At 36.7% G+C, this 26,129-nt stretch overlaps 1 protein-coding gene across 4 annotated transcripts in view; it reads left to right on the forward strand.

Annotated features, from left to right (window-relative positions):
- KIAA1328 (KIAA1328 ortholog) overlaps nt 1-26,129 on the forward strand; it is a 347,018-nt gene that overhangs the window by 121,588 nt on the left and 199,301 nt on the right. For all 4 annotated transcript variants that reach the window (XM_043558639.1, XM_043558640.1, XM_043558642.1 and 1 more), the window contains one exon: nt 5,984-6,111. In XM_043558639.1, the coding sequence (XP_043414574.1) occupies nt 5,984-6,111 (128 nt within the window). The remainder of the gene's footprint in view (nt 1-5,983; nt 6,112-26,129) is intronic.

Raw genomic sequence — 26,129 nt, forward strand, 5'->3', positions numbered from 1 at the left:
TTTCCTTCAGATATGTACCCAGTAATAGGATTGCTAAACCATATAGTAGTCTAGTTTTAGATTTTTTAGGAACTTCCATACTGTTTTTCATAGTGGCTGTACCAATTTACATTCCCATCAGCAGTGTACCAGGATTCCCTTTTCTCTACATCCTTGCCAGCACTTTTTATCTCTTGTGCCCTTGATCTCTTTTCAGAAAATCTATTGAATGTATGCTCTGTGTGCTGCACTATACTAAGCGCTTTTCATTTATTAGCTTATTTTATAGTCATAGTTGCCCTGTAAGGTGAGGTAGGAATCATCATCTCCAGATGAGGATGTCAGAGAAGTTACTCATCCAGAGGCACATTATTACTGAATACCAGAATTAAGATTTCAGCCAAGAATGTTGGGTGACACCTAAGCCTGCGCGCTAATCACTCTACGTTACTGCCTTCATTACGTGACTGGAAGAAAACTCGACAGGCTTTTAAAAAGTGATCTTTTGCTACCTTTCATATGCCTATCTTTGGTTCAAGGGATGGGTTTCTGTTGGTGTATCATCAGATCATACTAACAGTTTATCATCTGATTTAATGACCACGGATACACGTAGTTAGAGCTCTCGGGAGTCTGACCTAATGCTACCAGTTCTGCTTATCCCCAGATAATTTATGGTGGAAGTAGGAAGACAAGAAGAGACTAGCTAATAGTAGAAAGAAGACACAAAAAAATACAACCAAAAACAAGTTTTTGCAACTATTTATTATGGCAATTTTCAAATATATAGAAAAGTTGATAGAATAAAGCAAAGAACCACCATATATATGCTACCTAGATTTCATAGTTTACATTTTGCTCTATTTGCTGTGTCCTCTCACATATTTGCTTTTATTTTTGTTACATATTTGCATAAATATATATGTATATAATTATAGATATAAATAAATGTATTTTCTTACATATATAAACATTTATTCACTTATTTTTTTCCTTGAGCCAAGGGTCATTTGTCACCCTAAATACTTCACATTCATCTCCTAAGATTAAGAGCATTTCTCTTTATAAACCACATTATGATATTTAATAAAATTAGCAGTAATTCCATAAGATCAACTTTTGAGTCAATATCCCAGTTTCTCTAGTTGTCCCGAGAATGTCTTTTATAGCTATTTTTCTCCCTGAGCAAGCATCCAATCATGGTCCAATCATGGTCCATGGGTTGCGTTTCTTTGGGTCTTCAATCTCTTAAACTAGGATAGACCTCTGACCCCACTCTCCCTCCGTGACATGAACTTTTTGACAAGTTCAGGCCAAGTGCTTTGCAAAATCTCCCACACTGTCTGATTTGTTTCTTTGTGCTGTAATTTAGCTTGTTCTTTTACTCTAATTTCTGTGAAATGGGAGTTAGGTTTACATGTTTTATTAAATGCAAGTAAAGCATTTGGCAAGAATATCTCATAGGTAAGTTGCCTACTTTATACATTAGGGGGTATATAATTACTGGGTTTTTCTTTTCACTGTTAGTGATCTTAAATTCACTTTGGGAAATGACTACCAGGTTTTACCATTTAAAGGTACATTTTCTTCTTTGCTCTAAGTAACTAATCTTGACACTTTATGCATATCTTATTTATTAATCTTTCACTTACTGGTTTCAGTCTCCATTGATGATTCTTGCCTGGATTTGTTATTTCATTGGGGGTTATAAAATGGCAATTTAAAAAATTTGGCCATTCCTTCTAAATAGTTAGCTAGGATTCTTCTATAAAGATGGGCTTTACTTTTTGTTCCCCTTTCACTCTTTTTTGTCGTTTTGAAGTATCACCATGAACTGGTAAATATTTACTCAATTTGCTATTAGAGTCACTCCTTCCAGTGCTCAAATTGTCCTAAATTTGACTGAGAGTCTCCTTCAGGGTTGCTTTTATTCATTTGGCAACCCCCCCCCCCCCGCCCATCTACTTCTCTTTGCACACTTTTTTGCATTAGAGCATAGCTTACTTTGTACTTTCCATATGCCAGAATGGGAATCAGCCATTTTTCCAAGGAGTCTTTGTTCAAAAAATAGAGAATTTTTTTTTTTTTAGTTTAATGATTCTCCCTTTTCTCCTCCCATAGAGACCTTCCTTCACTGAGTTCTGTATTAAATCAGGATTACTAAGTACCAGATCCCAGTATCCCAAATATCCAAGGCAAGGGTGAGATGGGGTAAGAGGGTAGTCTTTGCTATGCCAGATGAAATCTTCCAGCTCAAGGCGATCACTTTCTACTTTGGCAGCATACTAACAATATATCCTGTCTCTGGTCAGGAGACTCACATGATTTTTTTTTTTCTTTCTCCCTATATCCCTATTCATTCTGCTTTGACCTTTACTTTTATTTTTCTGAATTAATGCATTTTGAAGTTAAGGCTTTAAGCTTTGCAAAATGACCATTTTCCACAGCCATTTTGGCTAATTAATGTTTAGGTTTTAGTATGATCTTGCGTGATATTACTTTATACTTATTTATGTTATGAAGATTTCTTTCTTTAATGAGGTTGTGACGACTGCCGTTCCTTTCAGTTCTTGAATGGTGGTTGGACAGATTACCTGTGTGTTAGATTCCTGTCATGGTTGGATGTACACCTTCCCTTAGATTGGATTTTGTACATCTGTTGCATTCTTTTCTGTCATTTGGCCAGGATTGAGTTAAATGTGTCTTTTTTTTCCCTCACTATACTCCCTCCCCCAGATCAGTGAAGAAAGCATTTTACCCACATTTTCCTTACATAAATCTCTCTCTCCAGATGGAGGGTTGAAGTCTCATTGTGTTAGGGAGGAAGGAAAATTACTGTGTTTCCTGGACATACATTTTGGATTTTCCAGGAAAAGGGGAGCATTGCAAAATCTGATGAATCAAGACAGATATAAAAAATTGATAAAGATAGGACTGCCTGTTTTTATATTCTGCAGAATAGCGTGTGTTTAAATGAATTTGCCTATAATTTGTCTTCAAATGCTGACATTTACCTCTTAGGCTGTATAATTGTGCTGGCTTTCTCCAGAGTACAATTCATATTCTGCATCCAGGCTAATACGTCCACCTACTATAAACATTACTGCCTATGGTAACAACCAGTATCAAACATTCTTTTTATATACGTCATAGCTGGCAGGGACTCTTGGGACCACCACACATCATTCTCGCCTTTTGAAGCTTACTGCCAAAAAGCATGGCAATGTAAAAACCAGCCTGGTCTGACATATAGTGACTTTGAAATGATATTAATATTAGCTTATTTAGAACACTTCATTCTATCGTTACTGTTTTTAAGATACCGAGGATTCAATAAGCTCTTCTAATTAATGTATTCTTTAAGCTTAGTAACCTATCCTTTTATTATGAACCGTTCCCCTTCTATAAACCATCTGTGGCTCCTTTCTTTTTGTTAAAGGTTAATAATGAGAATAACGAAGCAATTGGTTATTTATGCAGTCATGATTGGCAAAAGTTATTAGAGCAGGAACCTGCCCTGAGGCAATGATTAGGTTATGAAAATGTTAAGGAATACTGAAACCAGTCACCATTTTTGACATTTACGAAATACTATTCCCACCCTTAATCATGATGACCAGTTGTAAAAGTATTTATATAGGATAATCTTATTGGACAGTAATTTTTATACCAACAGCATACATAATTAAGTGACGGGGGAGATTCGGAAATGATCTGAGAGAAAAGTGGGCCTGGGGAGGAAATGAGAAGGAATAGAACTCTCTCTTGGATAGAGCTGTGTCCCATAACACCTGATCTATGCAGTTAGGTGACTTTTCCACTTTAGGGTTTTCGTCTTGAGCACTTTGCAAGTTCGAGGAGCTGTGGGACCCTGGTTAGATTGCTATGTTCTCCATTTTGGACTGTGAAAAATGTAGAGAAGTATATGGGCAGAAAATTTCCTGATGACCGTTTTATTTTTTTTTTTTTTTATTTTTTTTTAAATTTTTTTTAACGTTTATTTATTTTTGAGACAGACACAGCATGAACGGGGGAGGGGCAGAGAGAGAGGGAGACACAGAATCGGAAGCAGGCTCCAGGCTCTGAGCCATCAGCCCAGAGCCCGACGCGGGGCTCGAACTCGCGGACTGTGAGATCGTGACCTGAGCTGAAGTCGGACGCTCAACCGACTGAGCCACCCAGGCGCCCTCTGATGACCGTTTTATTAATGAAACATTGACTTAACTGACATTATAGAAAAACAAGACAAAAATCTAATATAATTCCTTTATGTTTGATATGGTTAGAACTTTCTTCCTAAATTAGGCAGTAATTAGAAGTGTTATCACTTCTACTCTGCATTTTTTGTAGCAGTTTTATTGAGATATAACTCACATACAATAAAATTTACCCATTTGAAGGGTGCGATTCAGTGGTTGTGAGAATATTCCCAAAGCTATACAAGCACAACTATCTAATTCCAGATCATGTTCATTACCTACCCACTCCCCACCCCCCTGCTGAAATGATACCCACTAGCACTTCCCTCCCCCAGCTGCTGGCACACACTAATAATGTACTTTCTCTCTGTATGGATCTGAAGTAATTTTTCAGAAAATTGGAGGACAGGAAGTGAACATGGATGAATGTAACTTTTATTTGTGATCCCATGTACTTAGAACTGAGTATTCTTTCCCCTAGTTCATTAGAATAGGTATTTAAAATAATTAACAAAAAAAAAACACCACAGCGACGTTATATAAAAATCATACGTGTGGCCGTTTGTGTCTGGTTTTGTGAGCATAATGTATTCAAGGCTCATCCATATTATAGCATATAGCAATACTTTATTTCTTTTTATGGCTGAGTAGTATACTGTGTATAGATATACCACATTTAGTTTATCCATTTATCACTTGGTGAGATTTGGGTTGTTTTTACTTTTTCACTGTTATGAAGAATGTTACTCTGAATATTCATGTACGAGTTTTTGTGTGGACATATATTTTTTATTCTCTTGGGATTATTGCTAAGAATGGAATTGCTGAGTCTTGTAACTCAATGTCTAACTTTTGGGAGCACTGAATATGCTCAATGTCTAACTTTTGGGAGCACAAAATATTATTATTTCCAAAGCAACAGTGTCGTGTCACATTCCCCTTGGCTATATAGGAGCGTTGTAATTTTTCTATATTTTTATCAAAGCTTTTCATTGTTAGTCCTTTTCATTATAGCCATCCTTGTAGATGCAAAGTGGCATCTCATATTGTGGTCTTGATCTTCATTTTCCAAATGTTTAATGATGTTGAGCATATTTTCTTGTGCTGCTTGGACATACGTATATTTTCTTTTGAGAAATGTCTATTCAAGTTCATTGCTCATGTTTAACTAGGTTAGATATTTCCTTACTGTTGAATCATACAAGGTCTTTATGTATTCTGAATACCAGTCCCTTATCATCTGTATGATTTGCAAATATTTTCTGTCAACCTGGAGGTTGTTTTTTTAATTTCCTAATAGTTTCCTTTGAAGCAAAAGTTGTTCTGTGTGTATGCTTTTTCAAAAATTTAAGTCCAATTTATTTATTTATTCTGTGTTTTCTGTGCTTTCAGGTGACCATTCCCTAATCCAAGGTCATAAAGATTTACTTTTGTGAGTTTTACCATTTTAGCTCTTACATTTAGATCAATGATCCATATCCAGTTAGTTTTTGTGTATGGGGTGAGATAGGAGTCTAACTTCCTTCTTTTGCATGTTTTTTTTTTCATTCAAATTTAAAGATTTGAGAGAGAAATTTCTCCTCAAATGGGATGACCATTGCTACTCTCTTTGTGAATTATTGCTTTCATTTTTTTTTTTTTTTTTTTTTTTTGGTGGATATATGTACTGTGTTGGTCTACTTGCACTCTCACCAAATATGGTTGCATTTTTGGCTCTGTTTTGTTTACTGGAATCTGAAAAGCAGCACTGATAGATGCAGTTTGAGTCAGTTTATTCGTTTTTTTCCCTTAATTTGCAATCTCACCTCTTCAGCTACAATATAGAGAATGCCAAGAACTTCTCAGTCTCTATCAGAAATACCTATCAGAACAGCAGGAGAAGCTCACCATGTCCCTCTCAGAACTTGGTGCTGCTGGAATGCAGGAACCACAGGTAAGCAGCTTTATTCTTACCTTTTCTTGTCTTGAATGGATCAGCAAGATGTCATAAGTCATTTGCCTTTATTGTATCGAGTCCCAGTATATACCGTTGTCTTAAAACATGCAAATATAGCATGGGATTGAGTTAGTGTCCTTTACTTCTTTTTTGTTTTTTCACCTCCTGTTCCTGGGGCCCAGAGGTCAGGAATGATTACTTGAAGCAGGCTGTGGGTCAGTGAGAAGCTCCTAGTTATATGAAAGTACAGCAGGAATAGTAAAGAAAACCCCATTGCTCTGTTGCTTAATGAAGATCAGGTGGGCTGTTATGCATTGTCCTTACAGAAAACACTGATGAGCCTTTCCTAACTCATGTTTACGTTTTTAGAATAATAGAAGTGACTTGGTGACTCATAAAATCTTAAATTGTAGAAAATTGAAATATTTTGCATGATTTCATATTTGTGTATATGTATAAATCACATAAATATAGATGAGACTTTACATATAAACATCTATATATACATATATACATATCCTCAAATGGTGTATATTGTGCAATTAAATGACTTTTCAGAACCCTACCAGTTGTGATGTGAAACAAGCTCTCAGCCTCTCGCCAGTGATACTTGTTGTCTTTTCATATCCAACTGAGTTTAAACCTTCAAGTGAAGAGGACAATAAATCTTACACACTGAAACATCGCAGAAAAAACTGCAGTAGGGTCCAGGCCATTGCTATTAAGTATTAAAGCCTGGGTAATGTGCTAACATGTTACCTTCCCCTTTGAATACTATCAGATCCTGTAAATGGTTTCTTACAACTCTTTTAAGGAACATCATTGCTGGTCAGCCTAGAGACAGTGATCTCAGATAGGTTCGGAACTGGACCAAGAATTTGCAATAATGTGGATGCAATCATGGAGGGGAAAGGAATGAAAAGAACAAAAACAAACAAATAAAAATACTTACAGAGAGGGAGGCAAACCATAAGAGACTCTTAAATACAGAGAACAAACTGAGGATTGATGGGGTGGGAGGCAGAGGGGCAGGGAAAATGGATGATGGGCATTGAGGAGGGCACTTGTTGGGATGAGCACTGGGTGTTGTATGTAAGCAATGAATCATGGGAATCTACTCCCGAAGCCAAGAGCACACCATATACACTGTATGCTGGCTAACTGGATGATAAAATATATATACAAAAAAAATTGGGGTCAAGAAAATTTCAGTTATGAACTTAAGTTTAGACATATGGAAAGGTTAAAATAATATAATAGTAATAACTTGCTGGAATGTTGTGTAGCTCAGACTTTCGGCATATCCTTTTTTTTGAAGTCACAACATTTATAAGAAATGGCCTTGCTCGGCTGGCTCAGTCAGTAGAGCATTGATCTTGGGATTGTGAGTTTGAACCCCACATTGGGCCTAGAGATTACTAAAAACAGATAAATAAACTTAAAAAAAAAGGAAATGGCCAAAGTATGAATGGTTTATTTGTATTCTAATTTGAAATATTTTCTTTTGTTCTGTTTTCTAAAAAACCTACAGTGTAAAATGAGGCAGAGGAAAGTGGCAGCTAATCTTGATATCTGGATCCTATCTGGAAAATCCTATCTGGATTTTCCCTGCCACTTGGAAAACAGGGCAGACAGGATTTTTTGTTTGTTTGTTTGTTTCTTAGCGGGCAGGGAAGAGGGGCAGAGGAAGAGAGAGAGAGAGACAGAGAGAGACACAGAGAGAGAGAGAGAAAGAGAGAAAGAATCATAAGCAGGCTCCACTCACGGTGTGGAGCTGGCAGGATGGGTGATCCCAGAACCCTGGGATCAGGACCAAAGCCTAAATCAAGAGTCTCACACTCTGCCTGCTCAACCCACTGAGCCACCCAGGCATCCAGGGAAGGCAGTTTTAAAGGTGGTCCTTGTCTATTGTTTTTGGGTGGGCTAGAGAAAATTGTAGCAGAAAGTATCAGATTTCTGACCTTTGCTTTTGTATTTCCACTCCTTCCTGCTGCATGGCATAGTGTCAGGGGCCACAAAAGTGAAGGGCAACCTATTTGGCAGGCGTATTAGAGGGGAGGGAAGGTTTTTTAATTGACAGTTTAGAGTCTTAGGACCTTAAGGAAATAGACTGAGTTTAAGGTCTTAGGACCTTGAGGAAATAGACTGAGAGTGAAGAAATAGTCACTAGAGGGCTCTAAAGACATGTATGGGGCTCTAAAGACTTCTAGATAAGGAGGGCTCACTCTTTTTATCTACTTCTGAAATTGGGGGAAAATAAAACTTTCTTAGGTATTACTGTTCTAGTGTTTTACGTTTATGCTAGTGATTCTTGGAGGTTTCACTAGAGACCCATCATAATTAACACCGACTCTCTAACCTTAACTTTGAGGAACAAAACTGAAAAAATCACTAACACTAGAATGAAGATGTTGGCCAAGTATTTACAGAGAGCATCCTAAAAAGAGAAATTTTGACTTTTCATTTAGACTTACTCATGAGAAAATTTTAAAACCATGTTTTCTGGAAGTGCCTGGTAGTTAAGTCATTATGTCTTATATGCAACGAAAATGAAATTGAGGCCACTTGTAGGCTCTGCCATTTGACTTTAGAGAGGAAATAAGTTTCTTTTTGGATGCTGAGTAGAGATTATCATCTTGCTTCTTATGGTATCTGCTTTGTTCTTTGTGATAGGATTCTCTTACCTGAACGAAGGTAAACACCTTGTCATTCCCTCTCATGGGAATTGGGTAACTTTGGTCAACAGTTTTATTTTCTGTCAGGAGGGGCGTCATTGTGATGACTCTGAGCCTGAATGAAGATGTGGTAAAGTTAAATGTCCCCTTGATGTGCTCACAAATAGGCTTTGCTCATCTTTATCACAGCACCTTTCTTGTTCTTTTGTAATCATTGTTTAGTTACCCTTCTCCTTCATCAGGCTTTTTAAAAAAAACAGGCATCCTATTGGATTGGTCTTTATATATTCAGAACCTATCACAGCATTTGGTTTAACATTTAATTTTTATTTAACAAATACTTATATGGTACATATTGGGTGCCAGTTCTCAGCTCGGAACACATAGTAAATCATGTAGCCCTCATAATAAACCAGTGAAATGAGCCCTACTTTACAGAGGAAGAAGCTCAGACTCATTCAGAGAAGAGAATGATGACTTACCAGGTCAGGCAGGTGACAAGTTGGCAAATCAAGGTGTGAACCTAACTAGTCTGAATCCATAGTTTCTTGAAGAAAGACAAGAAAAACTTGAGATACCTAAAAAAAAAAAATGTTGAAAATTCCCTTTAGATGCCCCTGTTTCCATGATTAAATCTTGTTTGTTTGTTTGTTTGTTTTCTAATGTTTATTTATTTTTGAGAGAGAGTGCTGGGGGTGGGGGAGAAGAAGAGAGAGAGAGAGGGAGACACAGAATCTGAAGCAGGCTCCAGGCTCCAAGCTGTCAGCACAGAGCCCAACACAGGGCTTGAACTCACGAACTGTGAGATCCTGACCTGAGCCGAAGTCAGACACTTAACCCACTGAGCCACCCAGGTGCCCCTGACATTCGTTTTTTTAATATCAGAGCACTAATATACTAGAAATGGTAGGAAACTCTTTATTTGCTTTTACTGTGAACAGCCACAATATCAGGGAAACATTAAATTTTATTCGTTCTGAAAATAAGGGGTTTTTTTTTTATTTAACTAATCTCCAGATTTTGTGATGGAGATGGCAGAAGTTCATTTTACATGAGGCATTTACTTGACTTTAAGAGACTTATTCTGTTTCTTCTTTCATTGTTTGCCATCTGGCTCAGGTTGCATATTATAGGTTTTGCTTATAGTTTTATTAAATCCACAGTTCTCAGAAGAATGCCCTAGCTTGTGATTTTCTTCATTGATTTCTACCATTTCCTTGAAAAGAGATTACTCCATTTACAAGGTGACTTTTTCCCTTGTTTTTCCCTCATTCTCTTTCTTGCCGTGCCTCAAAGATGAATTTTCTAATTCATTCAGCCTGGATTCATTATGGATTCTAGAAATGTTTTTCACTTGCTCTGTTGAGATTAAGATATTTCACTGATGTGTGTCCGTTATTCCATTTCCCTATCTTAAGAAATAATACTTACCCACAATATAACCTTGGTCTTGGATGTGGAAGGATCTAGTAACCATAGTTTTGACCAATGTACATTTTAGAATATAGCTTTTCTTACCACAATTGAGTGTTTGACAGGCTCTACCATTTTTGAAGTGTTACATAGCAGTATTTCTAAAGTATTCTTTAAAGTAAGAGAAAGCCTAGGCAGCATTTTGAGTAGCTTCTCCCACTGTCATTCAAAAGTGTTGGTATGCAAGCCTACCTTACTATTTTTTTTTTTTACCTCTCCTTTTTTTGTCAAAAAGATATAAAAAGGAAGATTTGGTATCTTTTTGAGATTTCCCCTTTTCGATAAAATGGATAAACTCATCATTACTTTTCAGCCAAGGGCAATAGATATTAATGAATCTCTGCTGATCTGATCTGGTAAAAGGCCTTTTATAACTTTTCCATTTTGTCCATGATGACTTGTTCCATGTTTCTTAGTTTGAATCTGGGTCATGTACTAAACAGAATTTGAAATATATGAAAGATAAATCATTACTGAGTACATGTTTAATGTTTTTTGGTAGTTCCTATTGTTGTCAATATAGTTTTGTTAAAAGAGTTTTTGTTGTGCATAGGGCATAGAACTACTTCCTGTTCTGTGATTATTTTCAGGCATTTTTTTGTTTGTTTGTTTCTTTAGGTGCAGTGTTTTTTATGCATATTTTACGCACCTGAACTTTTGAACACTGGCACAATATATCATTTAGTCTTATGTAATGAATAGTAAGTAGAAGTATTGTCTTTAAATGAGGATAAAACTATTATTTTTATGGTGCATAAATCCTTAACAAGAAAGAAAAAATCTAGCAGATATTCTGAGATTCAAGTGACTACAGAATCAAGAGATCCTAGAATAGTACCTAGAGCTGTGCTTTTCAGAGCCATATTAAGACCATTTCAAAATGTCTGGGTTTCTTGCTGGTAAATTCAGTGTGCTTCTAGAGCTGCTTCCCAAATCCACCTTAACAGTAGTAACCTTAAGTCAAGAAATAATGCTCATCAATAAAATATATACTTTTAATAGCCAAGGAAAAATATAAGAAATGCTACCCTTGACAGGTAGGTGAACTTCATAAATTTCTATTATTATATGTTGCAAAGAATCTCTCTTCGAGGGGAATTAATATTAAAGTGTGGTCCAATGGTATGAATCATAATGATAATGAAGGTCTCAAGTCCAGGCAAACTTTGTTGACTGCATATGGCCTACTGTGCATGAATTTTGAATCCTAAGATGACTGTGCCGATTGAATTTTGGTGCCACTGTGAACAATATTTTACTTTTCAGTATGTTTTGCCCATTATTTATTATGGTCTTTTTATTATTTATTCAGACAACTATACAAATTATTATAGACCATTTCCTACCATTTTGAGAGGAGAGATCAGTCTTTATATACTCCATTGAAAGTCCTGCATACCTAAATCAGATCTTCAAATCAGGCTAAATTGAATAATAATAAATAATTACTTGGTGATATACTATAAGTCTCTTAAACACTGAAAACCAAATCAACATGAAAGACATATATTTACTATTGTGTTAATTTTTTCAAATCAAATTGCTTTATAATTGGTACTGAGTATACAGTCTTTCACATACTTGGATATTACACAATTAGTTTCAAACCAGAAAGTCTATTTTTCAGTGCAATCTAGACATTAATACTTGGCTATTAACTTGAATAAATAGGCTTTCTACTGGTAGGTTATAGATTCAAAATTAAATCTCAAAAGTATTTAAACTGATAATGTACTATTAAAAATGTTAAACTTTGTATGTTCTCTATATTAGATATGATTGGGATACATGGTCAAAATATGTTGAACAACTTAGGTTTATGATCAATCTTTTTGGAGTCAATTTTTACTTTGTATCTGACTTTTTGACATTATTTCTCAGTCCTACATCTCAGAAGTCTATTTAATTTCTTTCAAGTGGCTCTAAGACTGTGCTAGCTGTCATAGGGCATGTAATAGGAAAGAGAATCTAATACTAAACAGATTGTCTCATTACTACATGATTCCACTTATATGAAGTGTTTAAAATAGGCAAATTCTTGGGGTGCCTGAGTGGCTCAGTCGGTTAAGTGTCCAACTCTTGGTTTTGGTTCAGGTCATAATCTTGTGGTTCGTGGAATCAAGCTTTGCATTGGGCTCCACGCTCAGTGTGGAGCCTGCTTGGGAATCCCTCTCTCTCTCTGTCTCTCTTTCAAAAATAAACTTTAAAATAAAAAAATCAAACTATTGTAAACAGAAAGTAGAATAATGGATGCGCTGGGGGGTGAGGTGGGGAGAAGGGGAGTTAGTTTTCAATGGATACGGAGTTTTACTTTTCCAACATGAAAAGATTCCAGAGTTCTGTTTTACAACAATGTATATGATAAACACTAGTGTGTTGTACCCTTAGAAATGGTTAAGATGGTTAAATTTTGTTTGTGGTTTGACTACAATTAAACATAGATTGTCTCAGCCCAAGTTTGAATGAATTTTTACTCATGGAACAGAAAGTCTTGATCTGCAACCAGTTCCATTGACTGCAGAATAGAAGTACATGATTTTGCAGAGTTAGCATCAACACGTTCAGATACGACGTCTAAGTGCAGGAGAGAGGCAACTGGGTCACATTTTATTACTACACTGATAATCAGTCTACTATCTATCTGCACCCTGCCAGAGCTAGGCTTTTGTTCAAATGACCAAGGTACCAGCTGGAAGAAATCCTAAATACCCTTTCCCCCATTTTGGATGGGAATACTGACATTTATATATCAAATGTTACTGACAAGGATATTTGACACACCCTCCAGGTAAACAGATAATACTTCAAAAAGTATAGTATTTGGCTGTCCTATTTATGGACTCAGACCTTCGCATAACTTATCTTCCTGCACGTGCCTGTTAACTAAGCTATATTTCAAACACCCTGCTGCCTGATTTTTATAGTTTTTTATTATTCCGTGAACATTAAGTTATTTCTTCCCTTGTTAACTTTTTAGTTGAACCCTTGCTAACCTGTTTTCTGCTTCTTTCAAATTAACGTGATTTTGAGCCTTAGTACATTATTTCATTGGTTAATCTTGTCATTATAGTAATAACATTCATTATCTGATTGAAATGTTAAGACTCATGTCAATGTGTAAAGATTAACTTTCTCATATCAAAAAAAAATAAGTGGAACAGATAGGTAAAGGTGGAATTATTGATTTGGCAGATGTCTATTGAATGCCTATGTGCTTACTGTTTTGAGTGTTCTGGGTATAGATCCTGCCCTCATGCATCATATAATCTCAAAAGACAATTTAACAAGGAAAAGGAAATTAAAATTTCAGAAAATAACAAGGCTATGTGATAGAGTGGATAGGGCATACATGGATGAGCCCTTTGAGAATATTATAATATAAAAAGAAAAATAGAGGTACAACATGCTTGTTGAAAGAATAAAACTCAGTAAGAGGAAAGGCACATAAACAGGTCATGAGAACAGTTTATGAGACCAGCTTGGCATCTCCAAATAATGATTAATGCATAAGTATGAGAAAACTTAATGTGTCGGGAAAAAGAACCACCAAAAGAGGAAAAATCCTTGGAACTTACTGCATAAGGCTGTGAATTGATATTGTTTCTACCAGCCAAAATGACATCAGTACTCAGGAGGGTGTTTTCTCAGTAGAGGGCAAAAGTAGCCCTAGACTAAAGGATGCTGTGGTTTTCCCTAAAAAAAAGCTGAAAAACAATATTTGGCAGGACATATTTCCAAGTTAACTGCACAGAAAATAAAGCATAAAGCGTATTTATCACTCAAGAATAAATACCGAAATATCCAGCAACCAAAAAGTTAAAATTCACAATGCTTAACCTCCAGTCAAAAATTACTGAAAAAACAACAACAACAATTACCGGCCCTATAACGGGGGAAAGTATAACCCCAGGTGAGACAAAATCCATGAAAACCAACCCAGAAATGACACAGATTATACAATTAACAGACAACAACCCTAAGGTTATTTTTACTGTATTGCAACACATATTTTCAAGAAGTTAAGGAAACATGAGCTTGTTAACTAGAAGCAATACATATTGTTAAAGTCTTAAATCAGACTTGTAGAGACTAACTGCAATGAAAAATAAACGGGAAGGCATTAACAGGGAATTTAACATTGCAGAGGAAAAGATTAGTAAAATAAGGACACAGTAATGGAAACTACTGACAATTAAACAGAGATAGAAGAAGAAGAAGAAGAAGAAGAAGAAGAAGAAGAAGAAGAAGAAGAAGAACAACAACAACAACAACAACAACAAGAAGAACGAGAACAAGAAGAACAAGAAGAAGAGACTGAAAGAAAAGGAACAGAGGCTAAGTTAGCTGTAGAACTTCAGACAGCCAAATATATGTGTAATTGAGTTCCCAAATGGGCTCTGGGAGAGGGGCAGAGTAGAAAAGAAATATTTGAACAAACAATGACCCCCAATTTTTCCAGTATTATGAAAACTATAAACCCACAGATCTAAGAGGATCAGTCAATTAAAAGCACAAAATAGATGGAGAAGACTCTATGAAGTCACATCATAATCAAATTACTTAAAACCAAACCAGTGATAAAGAAAAATTCTTAAAAGCAGTAAGAGGAAAAAAAAACATGGCACATAAAGAGAAAGATGAAAATGAAAGCAGTTTTTGTTTGTTTGTTTGTTTTTGGTCAAATAATACAAACCAGAAGACAGTGGAATGAAATCTTGAAATTACTGAAAGAAAAAAAAATTGTCATTAGAATTCTATACTGAACAAAAAGTATCTTTCAAAACTGAAGGTGAAATAAAGACTTTTTGGACAATGAAAGCTCAAAAAAATTCTTCATCCACAAACCTGCATTACATGAAATGTTAAAAGAAGTCTTTCAAACCACAAGAAATAATATTAGATAGAAATATAGATTTATATAAAATAATGAATCCTAGAAATGCTAATTATGTGAGTAAATATAAAATAACATTCTTTGTATTATTAAGGGTAAGTTTGTATAAGAATTCTTTGTTTTATTATGTTTAAGGGTAAAATATATATTTTTAAGAAAGGTAATATACCATGGAGTTTATAATATGTAGAAGCAAAATGTGTAACAGTGTAAAGTTACACTTTACCTAGTGTAAAGACTAGGTGAGGATAATTAACATACTATTGGAAGGTTTCTTAAATAATATCTGTAAAGACAAATATCCTTTCAAAGTAGACTATGATAAGTTAAAGGTACTTGCTATAAACTCTAAATTAGTCCCCAAAATAATATGACAAAAAATTATAGCTATTAACAGAGTAGATTCAATGGAATCAAAAAAAGTAATCCAAAAGGAGTCAGAAGAAGAGGGAAAAGGGAACAAAAAATCGAAGGGACAAATAGGAAACACATAGCAAAATTAAAAGTAAAAAGTTGGGGAAAAAAGGTGTACCATACTAATATTAATAAAAAGAAAGTTGGACTCGCTAAGTTAATATCAGATGATTTACATTTCAGAGCAAAGAATATTTCAGAAAAAGGTCATTTCATAATGCTAAAGTATTCAATTCATCAAGGCAATATAATAATACTAAATGTTCATGTACTTAATAACAGTTTCAAAATATGTGAAGCAAAAAATGATAAAACTGCAAGGAGAAATGGATACATTGACAATTTTATTCAGATATTTTATACCCTTCTTTCAATAATTGGTAGAAAAATTTAGCAGAAAATTATTAAAGGATTTAAAGAACAAATTACATTAGCCAATTTGATGTGACTTTTAAAGAAAACACCCAATAGTCTAATGCAGTTTTTTCCAGTATACACAGATGTTTGATAAGATAATTTGTATTCTGCATCATAGAACAAGTCACAATAAGTTTAAAATAATTCAACTTATTCAGGGTACTTCTGTGACCACAATGGGATTAAATTAGAAATTCACAACAGAAATTTGTCTCTGATATCACCAAGTATTTGTAAACTAAATGACAAATGTCTAAATAACCCATGGGTCCTAGAAGAAATAAAACAGGAATTATAATGTATATTGAATCAAAGTGAAGACACAAATATCAAAATTTGTGGGATACAGATAAAGCAGTACTTAGAAGCATATAAGATTGTCTATATCAGAAAAAGACGTTTCAAATAAATTATCTCAGCTTCTGCCTTAAGAAAGTACAAAAAGAGAAACTAAGTCCAAAGTAAACAGAAAATAAGAAAAAAGTGAAGCAGAAATCAAGGAAATAGAAAACTAAAAAGACAGAAAGTCATTGAAACCAAAACATGGTTCTTTGAGAAGATCCATACAGTTGGTAAACCTCTAAGCAGACTGGTCAAGAAAAAAAAAAGAGAGAAGCCACCAATTATCAAAACTGAGAATGGAATATATAGCATTACTACAGTTTCTACAGATGTTGAAAGGAAAACAAGGTAGTTTAACGGACATCTTTATGTTGGTAAATTTGCCAATTCATATAAAGGACAAATTCCTTGAAAAACAAAAACTACCAAAGTTTACTTAACTAGAAATAGATAACCTGTATAGCCCTATAATAGTAATTGATTTGAGGCTAAACTCTTCCCACAAATAAAACATTAGGCTCAGATGGCCTCACTGGTAAATGCTACCAAATGTTACTATTCATTTAAGAAATAAATACTATGAAAAGAAAACTACAGGCCAACGTCCCTGATGGACATAGATGCAGAAATCCTCAGCAAAATATCAGCAAACTGAATTCAACAATACATTAAAATTATCATTCACCATGATCAAGTGGGATTTATTCCAGGGAATAAATTCCAAGGGTAGTTCAGGTTTGCAAATCCATGTGATAGATTAACAAGAGGAAGGGTAAAAAGCATCAGACAAAATACAACATCCATTCATGATAAAAACTCAAGAAAGTGGGTTTAGAAGGAACATACCTCAACATAATAAAGGCCATATATAAAACATAGGAACAATACTTTTATTCAACACAATACTGGAAGTCCTAGCTGGAGTGGTCAGACAAGAAAAAGAAAAGGCATTCAAATTGGTAAGAAAGAAGTAAAATTGTCACTATTTCCAGATGACATGCTGAATATAGAAAACCCTAAAGACTCCATTAAAAAAAAAACTATTAGAACTGATAAGTAATTTCAGTAAAGTTGTAAGATACAAAAGTAATATACAGAAATCTGTTGTGTTTCTATGCACTAAATAAGAAAGAAAAATTAAGAAAACAATCTAATTTTCATTTACAATCGCACCAAAAAGAATAAAACACCTAGGGATACATTCAACCAAGGAGGTGAAACACCCACACTCTGAAAACTGTAAGACATTGATGACAGAAACTGAAATTGATACAAACAAATGGAAAAATATACTATGCTCATGGATTGGAAGAATTAATACTGTTAAAATGTTTATACTACCAAAATCAATCTACAGATTCAATGCAGTCCCTATCAAAATTCCAACAACATTTTTCACAATACTAAAATTTGTATGAAACCACAAAAGACCTCGAATAGCCAATGTAATCTTGAGAAAGAAGAGCAAAGCTGGCATTATCACAATCTCAGATAGAAAGATAGGCTACAAAGCTCTAATAATCAAAACAGTATGGTACTGGCACACATAGATCAGTGGAACAAGATAGGGAAATATACCCATGCTTATGGTCAATTAATCTATGACAAAGCAAGAATATACAATGTGGGAAAAGTCTTTTCAATAAATGGGGCTGAGAAAACTGGACAGCTACATGCAAAAGAATGAAGACTTTCTTACACCGTACACAAAAATAAACTCAAAATGGATTAAAGACCTATGTGAGACCTAAAACCGTAAAACTCCTTAAAGAATACGTAGGCAATAATTTCTTGGACATTGGTCTTAGCAATGTATTTGTCTCGGGCAAGGGAAACAAAAGCAAAAATAAACTACTGGGCCTACAAAAATAAAAAGCTTTTGCACAGCAAAGGGAACCGTCAGCAAACAAAAAGGCAGCCTACTGAATGGGAGAAGATATTTGCAATGATAAGGGATTAATATCCAAGATATGTAAGGAATTTATGCAACTCAACATTAAAAAAAAATCCAATTGAAAAATAGGCAGGGAACCTGAATAGATATTTTTTCAAAGAACACATACAAGTGGCCAACAGATACATGAAAAGATGCTCAATATCACAAATCATCAGGGAACTGCAAATCAAAACCACAATGAGATATCTACGTAACACCAGCCAGAATGATGTCAAAAAGACAAAAAATAACAAGTATTGGTAGGATGTGGAGGAAAGAGAACCTTTGTGCACTGTTGGTGGGAATGTAAATTGATGCAGTCACTCTGGAAAACAGTATGGATTTTCCTCAAAGAATTAAAAATAGAAATACCATATGATCCAATAATTCCTCTACTGGGTATTTACCCAAAGAAAATGAAAACACTAGTTCAAAAAGATTTATGCACCCCTCTTTATTGCAGCATTGTTTACAATAGTCAAGATATGGAAGCAACCCAAATGTTCATAGATACACAGATGGGCAAAGAAGATGTGGTACACACACACACAATGGAATATTACTCAGCCATAAAAAAATGAGATCTTACCATTTGGACCTATAGGATATTATGTTAAGTGAAATAAGTCAGAAAGAGACAAATACTATATGATTTCACTTATATATAGAATCTAACAAAACAAACAAAAGAACAACAAAAAGTACTCCTTTTTAATGTTTATTTATTTTTGAGGGAGAGCACACATGAGAGTGGTGGAGGTACAAAGAGAGAGAGAGTCAGAGGATTTGAAATGGGCTCTGCAATGACAGCAGAGAGCCTGGTACGGGGCTCGAACTCATGAACCGTGAGATCATGACCTGTGCAGAAGTCAGATGCCTAACTGACTGAGCCACCCAGGTGCCTCCCAAAATATTCTTAAATACAAAGAATAAACTGGTGATTGCCAGAGGCAAAGTGAGAGGGGGTGAGCTAAATAAGTAAAAGGGATTAAGCGGTATAAACTTCTAGTTATAAATCATTCATGGAAATGAAAAGTACAGCATAGGGAATATGGTTAATATTGTAATAATGTAATAATGTTGTATGATGATAGGTGGCGCCTACACTTACTATGATGAGCACTGAGTAATGTAAAGAATTATAGGGGCTCCTAGGTGGCTCAGTTGGTTAAGCATCTGACTTCGGCTTAGGTCATGATCTTGCAGTTCATGATTTCGAGCTCTGCATTGGGCTCTGTGCTGACAGCTCAAAGCTTGGAGCCTGCTTCAGATTCTGTGTCTCCCTCTCTCTCTCTGACCCTCCCCTGCTTACATTCTATCACTCTCTCAAAAATAAACAAACAAAAAAAAAAGAATTACAAAATTACTGCGTTGTTATCTCTGATAAGTATATGCTTGTCAAAAGAATGTCAAATTACTTGAGGCAACAAATGATAGAACTGTAAGGAGAAATAGATGAAACACTAAGCTACAGATTGAATGTTGGTGTACTTCCAAAATTCGCAAGTTGAAACTGATCCTCAATGTGATATTATTTGGAGATGAGGCCTTTGTTTTTTTTTTTTCAATATATGAAGTTTATTGTCATATTGGTTTCCATACAACACCCAGTGCTCATCCCAAAAGGTTCCCTCCTCAATACCCATCACCCACCCTCCCCTCCCTCCCACCCCCCATCAACCCTGTTTGTTCTCAGTTTTTAAGAGTCTCTTATGCTTTTGCTCTCTCTCACTCTAACCTTTTTTTTTTCCTTCCCCTCCCCCCATGGGTTTCTGTTAAGTTTCTCAGGATCCACATAAAAGTGAAAACATATGGTATCTATCTTTCTCTGTATGGCTTATTTCACTTAGCATCACACTCTCCAGTTCATCCATGTTGCTACAAACGGCCATATTTCATTCTTTCTCATTGCCATGTAATACTCCATTGTGTATATAAACCACAATTTCTTTATCCATTCATCAGTTGATGGCCATTTAGGCGCTTTCCATAATTTGGCTATTGTTGAGAGTGCTGCTATAAACATTGGGGTACAAGTGCCCCTATGCATCAGTACTCCTGTATCCCTAGGGTAAATTCCTAGCAGTGCTATTGCTGGGTCATAGGGTAGGTCTATTTTTAATTTTTTGAGGAACCTCCACACTGTTTTCCAGGCGGCTGTACCAATTTGCATTCCCACCAACAGTGCAAAAGGGTTCCCATTTCTCCACATCCTCTCCAGCATCTATAGTCTCCTGATTTTGTTCATTTTGGCCACACTGACTGGCGTGAGGTGATATCTGAGTGTGGTTTTGATTTGTATTTCCCTGATGAGGAGTGACGTTGAGCATCTTTTCATGGGCCTGTTGGCCATCCAGATGTCTTCTTTAGAGAAGTGTCTATTCGTGTTTTCTGCCCATTTCTTCACTGGGTTATTTGTTTTTCGGGTGTGGAGTTTGGTGAGCTCTTTATAGATTTTGGATACTAGCCCTTTGTCTGATATGTCATTTGCAAATATCTTTTCCCATTCCATTGGTTGCCTTTTAGTTTTGTTGGTTGTTTCCTTTGCTGTGCAGAAGCTTTTTATCTTCATAAGGTCCCAGTAGTTCATTTTTGCTTTTAATTCCCTTGCCTTTGGGGATGTGTCGAGTAAGAGATTGCTACGGCTGAGGTCAGAGAGGTCTTTTCCTGCTTTCTCCTCTAAGGTTTTGATGGTTTCCTGTCTCACATTTAGGTCCTTTATCCATTTTGAGTTTATTTTTGTGAATGGTGTGAGAAAGTGGTCTAGTTTCAATCTTCTGCATGTTGCTGTCCAGTTCTCCAAGCACCAATTGTTAAAGAGACTGTCTTTTTTTCCGTTGGATGTTCTTTCCTGCTTTGTCAAAGGTTAGTTGGCCATATGTTTGTGGGTCTAGTTCTGGGGTTTCTATTCTATTCCATTGGTCTATGTGTCTGTTTTTGTGCCAATACCATTCTGTCTTGATGATTATAGCTTTGTAGTAGAGGCTAAAGTCTGGGATTGTGATGGATCCTGCTTTGGTCTTCTTCAAAATTACTTTGGCTATTCGGGGCCTTTTGTGGTTCCATATGAATTCTAGGATTGCTTGTTCTAGTTTCGAGAAGAATGCTGGTGCAATTTTGATTGGGATTGCATTGAATGTGTAGATAGCTTTGGGTAGTATTGACATTTTGACAATATTTATTCTTCCAATCCATGAGCACGGAATGTTTTTCCATTTCTTTATATCTTCTTCAATTTCCTTCATAAGCTTTCTATAGTTTTCAGCATACAGATCTTTTACATCTTTGGTTGGATTTATTCCTAGGTATTTTATGCTTCTTGGTGCAATTGTGAATGGGATCAGTTTCTTTATTTGTCTTTCTGTTGCTTCATTATTAGTGTATAAGAATGCACCTGATTTCTGTACATTGATTTTGTATCCTGCGACTTTGCTGAATTCATGTATCAGTTCTAGCAGACTTTTGGTGGAGTCTATCGGATTTTCCATGTATAATATCATGTCATCTGCAAAAAGTGAAAGCTTAGCTTCATCTTTGCCAATTTTGATGCCTTTGATTTCCTTTTGTTGTCTGATTGCTGATGCTAGCACTTCCAACACTATGTTAAACAACAGCGGTGAGAGTGGGCATCCCTGTCATGTTCCTGATCTCAGGGAGAAAGCTCTCAGTTTTTCCCCATTGAGGATGATGTTAGCTGTGGGCTTTTCATAAATGGCTTTTATGATGTTTAAGTATGTTCCTTCTATCCCGACTTTCTCGAGGGTTTTATTAAGAAACGTTGCTGAATTTTGTCAAATGCCTTTTCTGCATCGATTGACAGGATCATATGGTTCTTATCTTTCCTCTTATTAATGTGATGTATCACGTTGATTGATTTGCGAATGTTGAACCAGCCCTGCATCCCAGGAATGAATCCCACTTGATCATGGTGAATAATTCTTTTTATATGCTGTTGAATTCGATTTGCTAGTATCTTATTGAGAATTTTTGCATCCATATTCATCAGGGATATTGGCCTGTAGTTCTCTTTTTTTACTGGGTCTCTGTCTGGTTTAGGAATCAAAGTAATACTGGCTTCATAGAATGAGTCTGGAAGTTTTCCTTCCCTTTCTATTTTTTGGAACAGCTTGAGAAGGATAGGTGTTATCTCTGCTTTAAACGTCTGGTAGAACTCCCCTGGGAAGCCATCTGGTCCTGGACTCCTATTTGTTGGAAGATTTTTGATGACTGATTCAATTTCTTCACTGGTTATAGGTCTGTTAAAGCTTTCTATTTCCTCCTGATTGAGTTTTGGAAGCGTGTGGGTGTTTAGAAATTTGTCCATTTCTTCCAGGTTGTCCAGTTTTTTGGCATATAGTTTTTCATAGTATTCCCTGATAATTGCTTGTATTTCTGAGGGATTGGTTGTAATAATTCCATTTTCATTCATGATTTTATCTATTTGGGTCCTCTCCCTTTTCTTTTTGAGAAGCCTGGCTAGAGGTTTATCAATTTTGTTTATTTTTTCAAAAAACCAACTCTTGGTTTCGTTGATCTGCTCTACAGTTTTTTTAGATTCTATATTGTTTATTTCTGCTCTGATCTTTATTATTTCTCTTCTTCTGCTGGATTTAGGCTGTCTTTGCTGTTCTGCTTCTATTTCCTTTAGGTGTGCTGTTAGATTTTGTATTTGGGATTTTTCTTGTTTCTTGAGATAGGCCTGGATTGCAATGTATTTTCCTCTCAGGACTGCCTTCGCTGCATCCCAAAGTGTTTGGATTGTTGTATTTTCATTTTCGTTTGTTTCCATATATTTTTCAATTTCTTCTAATTGCCTGGTTGACCCATTCATTCTTTAGTAGGGTGTTCTTTAACCTCCATGCTTTTGGAGGTTTTCCAGACTTTTTCCTGTGGTTGATTTCAAGCTTCATAGCATTGTGGTCTGAAAGTATGCATGGGATGATTTCAATTCTTGTATACTTATGAAGGGCTGTTTTGTGACCCAGTATGTGATCTATCTTGGAGAATGTTCCATGTGCACTGGAGAAGAAAGTATATTCTGTTGCTTTGAGATGCAGAGTTCTAAATATATCTGTCAAGTCCATCTGATCCAACGTATCATTCAGGGCCCTTGTTTCTTTATTGACCGTGTGTCTAGATGACCTATCCATTTCTGTAAGTAGAGTGTTAAAGTCCCCTGCAATTACCACATTCTTATCAATAGGGTTGCTTATGTTTGTGAGTAATTGTTTTATATATTTGGGGGCTCCCGTATTTGGCGCATAGACATTTATAATTGTTAGCTCTTCCTGATGGATAGACCCTGTGATTATTATATAATGCCCTTCTTCATCTCTTGTTACAGCCTTTAATTTAAAGTCTAGTTTGTCTGATATAAGTATGGCTACTCCAGCTTTCTTTTGACTTCCAGTGGCATGATAAATAGTTCTCCATCCCCTCACTCTCAATCTGAAGGTGTCCTCAGGTCTAAAAGGAGTCTCTTTTAGATAGTAAATAGACGGGTCTTGTTTTTTTATCCATTTTGATACCCTATGTCTTCTGGTTGGTGCATTTAGTACATTTACATTCAGTGTTATTATAGAAAGATATGGGTTTAGAGTCATTGTGATGTCCGTAGGTTTCATGCTTGTAGCGATGTCTCTGGTACTTTGTCTCACAGGATCCCCCTTAGGATCTCTTGTAGGGCTGGTTTAGTGTGACGAATTCCTTCAGTTTTTGTTTGTTTGGGAAGACCTTTATCTCTCCTTCTATTCTAAATGACAGACCTGCTGGATAAAGGATTCTCAGCTGCATATTTTTTCTGTTCATCACATTGAAGATCTCCTGCCATTCCTTTCTGGCCTGCCAAGTTTCAGTAGAGAGATTGGTCACAAGTCTTATAGGTCTCCCTTTATATGTTAGAGCACGTTTATCTCTAGCTGCTTTCAGAATTTTGTCTTTATCCTTGTATTTTGCCAGTTTCACTATGATATGTCGTGCAGAAGATCGATTCAAGTTACGTCTGAAGGGAGTTCTCTGTGCCTCTTGGATTTCAATGCCTTTTTCCTTCCCTAGATCAGGGAAGTTCTCAGCTATTATTTCTTCAAGTACACCTTCAGCACCTTTCCCTCTCTCTTCCTCCTCTGGAATACCAATTATGCGTATATTATTCCTCTTTAGTGCATCACTTATTTCTCTAATTTTCCCCTCATACTCCTGGATTTTTTTATCTCTCTTTTTCTCAGCTTCTTCTTTTTCCATAATTTTATCTTCTAGTTCACCTATTCTCTCCTCTGCCTCTTCAATCCGAGTCGTGGTTGTCTCCATTTTATTTTGCAGCTCATTGATAGCATTTTTTAGCTCCTCCTGGCTGTTCCTTAGTCCCTTGATCTCTGTAGCAGTAGATTCTCTGCTGTCCTTTATACTGTTTTCAAGCCCAGCGATTAATTCTATGACTATTATTCTAAATTCACTTTCTGCTATATTGTTTAAATCGTTTTTGATTAGTTCGTTAGCTGTTGTTATTTCCTGGACGTTTTTTTGAGGGGAATTCTTTCGTTTCGTCATTTTGGATGGTCTCTGGAGTGGTGCGGAACTTCGGGGCACTTCCCCTGTGCGTCTTGAATAACTTGAGTTGGTGGGTGGAGCCGCAGTCGGACCTGATGTCTGCCCCCAGCCCACCGCTGGGGGCCACAGTCAGACTGGTGTGTGCCTTCTGGTGTGTGGCAGTGTGTGTGGTGGGATTCACTGTGGGGTGGCATGGCCCGTCTGGGCTATTTGCACACTGCCAGGCTTGTGGTGCTGGGGATCTGGCGTATTAGCCGGGGTGGATTGGCAAGGTGCATAGGGGCAGGAGGGGCAGGCTCAGCTTGCTTTTCCTTTGGTGATCTGCTTTGGGAGGGGCCCTGCGGCACCGGGAGGTAGTCAGTCCCGCCGGAGGGATGGATCCGCAGAAGCACAGCATTGGGTGTTTTCGTGGTGCAAACAAGTTCCCTGGCAGGAACTGGTTCCCTTTGGGATTTTGGCTGGGGGATGGGCGAGGGAGATGGTGCTGGGGAGCGCCTTTGTTCCCTGCCAAGCTGAGCTCTGTCGTCCGGGGCTCAACAACTCTCCCTCCCGTTGTCCTCCAGCCCTCCTGTTCTCCAAGCAGAGCTGTTAGCTTATAACCTTCCAGATGGCAAGTCCCGTTTGCTGTCAGAACACACCCCGTCTGGCCCCTCCGCTTTTGCCAGCCAGACTCGGGGGCTCTGCTTGGCCAGCGGGCCACCCCTCCGCCCCGGCTCCCTCCCGCCAGTCCCGTAGAGCACGCACTGCCTCTCCGCCCTTCCTACCCTCTTCTGTGGGCCTCTCGTCTGCACTTGGCTCCAGAGACTCCGTTCTACTAGTCTTCTGGCGGTTTTATGGGTTATTTAGGCAGGTGTGGGTGGAATCTAAGTGATCAGCAGGACACGCGGTGAGCCCAGCGTCCTCCTACGCCGCCATCTTCCCAGGATCCAAGATGAGGCCTTTGGAATGGTGATTAGGTCCTGAGGTAGAGCCCTCAGGAATGGGATTAAGCATCCTTATAAAAGAGGCCCCTACACCATCAATCCACTAGGCATGTGAAGGAAGGCAAGGCACAGAATGGGCAACTGCTGAACTCTGACTTCTGTTTGGAGAATAACACATTGGACATAATATTCTTTTGTGGCCATTAGTAGCCATTACCAGCATTAAAAAAAAAAAAGGCATACTAAAGGGGAATGGAATAAATTTATACTGGGTCATGAGTATTATGCATTGGTTTCTGCTACATATATATGTATGTTTGTACTAAGTCAAGATGTAAAGTACATTTTGTTGAATTCTAGTCCAATATAAACCTGAAGAAGTCGTCTACAGTAGC

Source organism: Prionailurus bengalensis, chromosome D3, assembly GCF_016509475.1.
Source record: "Prionailurus bengalensis isolate Pbe53 chromosome D3, Fcat_Pben_1.1_paternal_pri, whole genome shotgun sequence".
Classification (NCBI taxonomy): Eukaryota; Metazoa; Chordata; class Mammalia; order Carnivora; family Felidae; genus Prionailurus; species Prionailurus bengalensis.